A 7,225-nucleotide genomic window follows, 5' to 3' on the forward strand; every position below is an offset into this window, starting at 1 on the left:
CGCTGCTGACGCTGCTGGCGACACATGTAGGTGGTCATTGCTTGCTATCCCCCTCACTGCTGACACTGCCTGGCTGCCTGTGGGAGCTCCCTGCTTGCCGCTGCCACCTGCAGACGGTACCCCCCCCAGCCTCCAGGGGCACACAGCGTTCATGTTGGCAACTTTAGTCTCTGGCTGCCTTTGTATCCCCTCTCCCTACTGTTTTGCCCCCCAGTTTTGCCCCTGAGGGGCAACCAGCCAGCCCTGCACCTTGGGCATTCTCCCGCCCTCACTCCTGAGGTGACAGCAGCAGCCACGAGGGCACTGGAGGGGCGAGAGAAACAGGTCCAGGTCAGGGAGAGGGGGCCATTGTGGGCAGGGGCAGGTGCCGGAGGTCGCTGGCGGGCAGTGGCAGCTTGGCCAGGGGCTGCTGAGCATGCGCGACTAGCCTCTAGGCGGGCTCTTGGCCGGGCTCCACAGCCCTAATCCCCCGGGGCTCAGACTGCCGTCGCCATCGCTAGCGGCGGCTTCTGCACCGTGCCCGGGGAGCCGAGCTTCTCTCCCGCCACCCGCCCTGCCCCTGCCTGAGCCTCGCGCCGCATGGAGGGGAGCCGGGACGAGGCGCTGGGGCCGGAGGGGAGCGCAGCCCCGGGGCAGGTGGCTGAGGGGAGCGCGCGGGGCGGCAGCGAGGAGGGGGAGGCTGGTGCCGGGGCCCCGCCGGAGGGCAGCAGCCCGGGGCAGGCGGCTGAAGGGCGCAGCGGAGAGGGGGCAGAGCCGGCAGCGGGGGGCGAGGACGGCGCCGAGGCAGAAGACCCCAAGGCAGACGCGGCGGGGGGCGCCGGGGACAGGGACGGGGACGGGGCGGGCAGCACCGAGGAGCACTGGGACGGGACTGAGGGCGCGGAGGAGTCCGAGGGCAGCGGCGGGGAGGACGGAGACGGGACTCGGGGCGCGGAGGAGTCCGAGGGCAGTGGCGGAGAGGACGGGGACGGGACTGGGGGCGCGGAGGAGCCCAAGGGCAGTGGCGGAGAGGACGGGGACGGGACTGGGGGCGCGGAGAAGCTCGAGGGCAGCGGCGGGGAGGACGAGGACGAGGCGAGGGGCGCGGGGGAGGACGGGGCGGGAACCCCGGAGGGACGCGGCAGCCCCGGCAGGGAGGCCGATGGGTTGGGCGGGGACGATGCAGCCAGCGCCCAGGAGGATGGAGACGATGCTCCCGGAGCCCCGGCGGGGGGGGACGGAGAGGGGAGCCCCGAGGGCGCCCCCAGCATGAACGGGCTGCAGCGGGGCCGGGCGGAGCAGGAGCAGGAGCAGGAGGCGGAAGCGGGGGCCGGGCTGGGCGAGCAGGAGCACGACATCTCCCTCTTCGTCAAGGTAGGCGGCGCCTCGGCTCGGCTCGGCTTGGGGCAGTGGCTGTTCAGGCAGCCCAGAGGCAAGGGACTGTGGTCGGGGTCCCCCCCCACTCTGCCCAAGGAGTCTGCTCCCACTGCCTGCCCAGGGCCGCAGAGAGCAGGAGCAGGGCAGGCAGGGTGGGGGCCTGGCAGGCTGGTGACCTGGGGTCGCAGTGGGCAGTAAGCTGCACCTGAACCAGCAGTGTGCCCTTGTTGTGAAGAAGGAGTATAGCACTGGGCTGTGTTAGTAGGAGCGTTGCCAGCAGAGCCAGGGCAAGCATCATTCCCTTCTATTCAGTACTGGTGAGGCCACAGCTGGATTCCTGTGTCCAGTTCTGAGCTCCCCACTGTAGAAAGGAGGTGGATGAATTGAAGGGAGTCCAGTGGAGGGCAACACAAATGGTTCGGAGGCTGGGGGACATGACTAGTGAGGAGAGGTGGAGGGAACTGGGCTTATTTAGTCTGGAGAAGAGAAGACTGAGGGGGGATTTAATAGCAGCCTTGAACTACTCGAAGTGGGGTTTGAAAGAGGATGGAGCTAAACTGTTCTCAGTGATGACAGGACAAGGAGCAATGGTCTCAAGCTGCAGCAAGGGGAGTTTAGGTTAGCTATGAGCAAAATCTCTCTCATAAGAAGGGTAGTAAAGCCCCGGAATAGGTTACCCAGAGGGGCTGTAGCATTGGCAACATGTAGGGGGTGCATGTGGGTACATGTGCACCCTGAGATTGGCAGTGCACCCCCTGAGAGAAGTGCCGTCAGCAGTGCCCGCAGGCAGTTGCCATTTGCCACCTCCCCACTCTCTGCTGACAGTGCCAGTGTCTGCAGGAGGTCACCACTGCTGCTGCCACCTGTGGGCAGTCACCATGCCCCCCCCAGCCTCTGGGGGCACACCATTCCTCCCAGAGACTCACTCACTCACTCTCTGCCCCACACATTGGGGGGCTGGGGGTGGAGGGCAGTGGGTCAGGAGAGAGGGGCACTGGGTTAGGACTGACAGTTGAGATTTACAAATGGGTCCTGGTAGGAAAAAGATTGAGAACCACTGTACTAGATGACCTCCTGTGGTCCCTGCCAACAATAAGTTTCTTTGATTCTGTTATTTCACATCATGAAGCATTTACATGAAAAGTCTAGAAGAGAGTCTGGGGGTTGAGGAGTCAAAGGATTGGATTAGGGCAGGGGTTGCCAACCCTTGGCGTGTGTGCCAGAGTATGGCATGCATATTTTGGGGTGGAGGGCAGGGAAGGGGCTAGGGCTGCATTGCCACAATAAGGATCAGGCTTCTTGCAGTTTCCCTACTGTGTGCCCTGAGGCACACGTGCACCTGCTGCCAACAACTAGTCAGGCTGGGGCTCTGTGGACTCCAGTGCAGCTGCTTGCAGCCTCCCCACCACCTGCTGCAACCATTCCAGGCTCAGTGATAGGTAGCAGGGGCCTGTCCAGAGCCTGGACAAGCTGTGTCAGGCAGCCAGGATCTGTAGAGCCCCAGCCTGGCTTGTCACCAGCAGCAGGTGCACATATGCCTTAGGGCAGAGAGCAGGGAAGCCACGAGGGCCCCAATCCTTGCTGTGGCAGTGGAGCCCCGGCCCCTTCCCTGCCATCTGGCTTGATATATGTGTGTACCTGTCTCTGGTAACAAGCTGGGCAGCAGCTCCAGAGACCCCAATGCAGCTGCTTGCAGCCTTTCAGCTGCCTGCCACAGCTGGCCTGGGCTCTGGGCCATGCAGACTGACCTGCTTGCAATGGGGCAGGGAGGCTGTAAGCAACTGCACCAGGGTCTGCTTGTTGCTGGCGACAGGTGCACATGCAACTCCAGATGGACAGTGGGGAAGGGGCCGGGGCTTCACTGCCACAAGGATTGGGCCTTTTGCAGCTCCCCAAGCATCGGCTCCTGGCGTGCCAGCTTCTTACATGTCAAGAATGTGGGTACTCTGCCCAAAAACATTGCCAACCCCTTGGTTATGGGTTGCTCTGGTCCTCTGTGCCTTGGTAGCTAAACACATTGATTAGGCTGAAATTTTAGTTTAAGACCACTGTTGAGGTAGAAATATTTGAAGTCATAAGAACTACCATTTACTGATCAGACCATAGGTTTGTCTTGCCCAGTTTCACACAGTGCACTCTCCATCCACATCCCCATCAAGTCCTGGGACCTCCTACTCAACCTCCTCAGGTCCCTAGCCAAGTTTGAGATCTAAGAGGCTCTGGTTAGGGGCACTCCAGGGGGGTCATTTTCCTATTCCTTGCCCATTCATGTCTCAAGGCAGTGTTTTACTGGGCAGTGTCCAGTGGCTCCTTGGACTCGTTCCAGGGCCATGGGGCACTGTCCAGGTGTACTCAGTATCCCTGCATGGTACACTCATTTTGAACCAATGATCATCACTCCTCTCTGTTTTCTTCTTTAGTTGTCCCCTATAATCACTTGATGTGCATTTTGTGGCCCCCCAGATTAAGGGGGGCTTTCAACTTTACTTGGTGGGCTATGGCCCACACTGCCAGTGCACATCAGATAGGTCTGTCTCACACAGTGGCAGAGAATGGATGTTGAAAGGGAGAGTGAAGACCAGGGTTTATCCTTCATTTCTTTCCCATTTACAGGCTGCAACATTGAGAGTCCTGGGAGTTCTAATTCAGAGGCTATATCCCTAACTCCCATGCTTAATACCTACTGGTGCCCCTTTCCTCCAAGAATTTGTCCAATCCCTTTTTTGAATCTAGCTGAACTTTCAGCTTCCACACCATCTTGTAGTTTGCAAGGCAGAGGAAGCTACATATACAATATGGTTATAACATGGCCTTAAACAGAATAAATAAAAAAGTGTACTGTTTTAGATATGCTGAATATATTTTTATTTACAGCGTGTGTTTCATGCTCGCAGATCACCAAGCTCTTTATTCCAAATGGAGTGCTATTGGTATGTTGAGCTGCAGATAAGGAATGTAGACCCACAGCTCGCAGGCCAGATCCAACCTCTGGTGCCATATCACCTGGTCTGTGGGGAGCCCTGTGGGCTGTGCCCTTGTGCTTTAGGTTGGGTATGTAGGGCGGTGTTGGGCTGATCCTGACAAGCAGGGGCAGGACAGGGTCCCCAGGGCCCAATCCCTGAAGGCAGGGGCAGCATAGGGTACTGATCCTGGCATGCGGGGTCCTGTAGAGGGGCCCCATGCCCCTCATGTGGCTCATGGAGCCAAAAGGTTGAGCATCACTGATGTAGATAATTGTAGCAATTCTGGATTCAGAAAATACTAGTAAATAAATAACTTACCATCTTTGCAACAATTGATGTGTAGGGACCTACTGAAATCATGATTTTACAATTTTCGTGGAAACCACAAAATCAGTAGGTCCCCTGCAAAAAAGTCCAGTCCCCATAAAACATGAAAATGGCCAGCAAGTGGGGAAAAGAGAGAGCTGCAAACAGAAAAGGGCAGGAAGCCCTAGTATCCTGAAGCACGGGGAGAGGCAGGGGGAGGAAGATTTTCATGGCAGAGCGCAGCAGGTCTCCCATGCCTCTGATTCACTGAGGGGCCCTGGAAGTTCCGTGTTTCCCTGGAGATTGACAGATGGCCGTCTGTCAATCTTTGTGGAGAGGTGGGATTTCTGGGGCCCTTTGGCCAATCGGAGGTGTGAGGGGCCTGCTGTGCTTTGCCATGAAAACAGCAACCAGCACTGCACTTGGACCCTGAAATAGGGGGCAGCTGCCCCGAGTTTGGTAGTCCCTATTTATGTCCATTAAAGACAGTTTTCAGGTAGGTTGGAGCTAACTTAGAAAACAAAAAATAAGGTTGTAACCCCTGAGAGACGTTATGCAGAACTAATTTCTGTCCACTTCAGTTCTCCTGTGTAAAAACTCCACCTTGCTTGCTTGCTTGGTTTGCTTGAGTAGATTTTCATACCTCCATGGAATCTACTACAGGAGTTCCACATGGGTACAGAGGTCCCCCCCAGCATTTCAGGCTGCGAGTGTGAGGCCTGTATATGTACAGAACCAGAGAAATTTAGACCCCTTTAGGCTTGGAGGACATCAGCCAAATAAAGCCTGCAGGCAGAAAACAGCACAGCACAGCATAGAACACTTACCAAAACTGGCCCAGCCTTCAAACAAAGAAGGTAAGGGGACACTAAGCTTCACAGTATGAGGGTTTAAGCGTTTTATACTTTCAGCTGTGTTTCTCATGAATGGGTTCTCTCTTCTTCACCAATAGCAGGGCTTAAGTGGGAAGCAAAAACTCACCTCCAGACATGTATCTTCACCCTTTCCACTTTGGTATGGAAATTGGAAAAATCAAAAGTGATTTAAATGGGGTTTTTGTATTTTAATTTTGTATTTTAATGGTAATGATTTGGAAGAGAAAGCAGTGTTATTCCTTGTTTTCTCCTACCTTTCTTGGAACTTTAGGCCCTGTACTTATAGCTAGCACTATGCATAATAATAGGTAAAACTGCACAGTTTACTATAGGATCTTCAGTATGGCAATACTATGCACTGGAAATAAAAATGTTTTTCTTGTCTTAATACCATCTCTGCCTAAAATAGTGTTCTTTTAAAATACAACGTTTAATAGATCTTCCTACTCAAAGACATTGATGATAACTTTGCTGTAGTATATTGATCTATTTAGTGAGATGTTGAGACAAAGTAGAAATATATACAGTATTGACAATTACTGGTCAATATGCTTTAAAGCATGGTTCTGCTTTCAAAGGAAAAAGCATCTCTTTATTCAACAAACCTGCCCTTGTTTGTATCCAGCCAAATATGTCTACCTTCACAACAAATCATGTTTTACTCTTGTCAGCCTTGCAGAACCAATGCAGGTCTGGCAGAGGACTCAATTCTTTTATAGTTCAGAGATCATCAAAACACCCCAATCACAGGGCTACTTTTGCAACTTCTCTCACTTCTTTATTCTATGACCAGAACAATGAATGCAATAGGTATGACTGAAGTCATAGTGTTAGAGCAGTGTCATTGGTAAAAGTGAACAAAGCATATATTCTGCACAAAGAACCTAATCCTTTTGTTCAGATTCCAGTTAGAGTGGGATAAAGCTCCCACACCTTTTACTTGTCAAAAGTGGACCATATTTGATCTGAATTACCACTGAAACAACTGTAAAACCCCATGCTGACACTTTCAAAAAGTCACTTTCCAAAGGCAAAGCATGTGGAGCATAATTTCAGTCTTTGCAGAATATTGGAGGTATCACAACTGGAGAGCAGGGCACAGTAACACCATGTACTATGCCCTTATAAGGAATAAGCATAGCTAACTGAAATATTTCTGAACTTTAAAGAAGGAGGAGGGACACTCTCACAGTTGACTTAGCATTAGTAATATAAGAACACTCTGAAAACAATTAATTCACCAGTCTAATGATTTTGCTGAAACTATATAAACTAATCTTTAATATTTTACGTAAAACTTCATTATAAAAGCATAATACACCTTTTCAGCTAAGGTTTTCCACCTCTGCCTCTGTAATTGAACCAAAGCAGCTTACTGGGGAATCTAGCCCCTACCCCTTCACTGTAACACTTACAGCTGTTGGGAGGACTAATGCACTTTTGCTACTATTTGTAGAGTTCCACTATTCCTCCTCTATCATCTCTTGACTGCTGGGATGGAAACAGAGAAAGAAAACAGAGCTGGAGGTTCTCCACAATGCCTTGGAGTAGACTTAAAGGCTAGGGACAGACATTCAAAAAACCTGAGCCTGAATTGATTGCAGGTTAGTCTAACCTGGCTAGGTTAAATCAGTTGTGTAACCAGACAGACATCTCAGAAATACAAGCACATGCCTGCAGTGCCTCAGGCTGGGGGTGGAGGGGCTAGAGCTACTCTCCCTTCCC

General features: G+C 52.8%; 1 protein-coding gene across 1 annotated transcript in view; it reads left to right on the plus strand.

The window, feature by feature from the left end:
• Window positions 1–1,210: 1,210 nt before the first annotated feature.
• The window catches only part of CLIC6 (chloride intracellular channel 6), a 51,641-nt gene continuing 45,626 nt past the window's right edge, over window positions 1,211–7,225 (plus strand). Inside the window, exon 1 of the mRNA XM_019528896.1 lies at window positions 1,211–1,353. Coding sequence (XP_019384441.1) covers window positions 1,249–1,353 — 105 coding nt within the window. The 5' untranslated portion in view covers window positions 1,211–1,248. The remainder of the gene's footprint in view (window positions 1,354–7,225) is intronic.

The sequence above is a fragment of the Crocodylus porosus genome, unplaced genomic scaffold, assembly GCF_001723895.1.
Source record: "Crocodylus porosus isolate Cpor-Errol unplaced genomic scaffold, CroPor_comp1, whole genome shotgun sequence".
Classification (NCBI taxonomy): Eukaryota; Metazoa; Chordata; order Crocodylia; family Crocodylidae; genus Crocodylus; species Crocodylus porosus.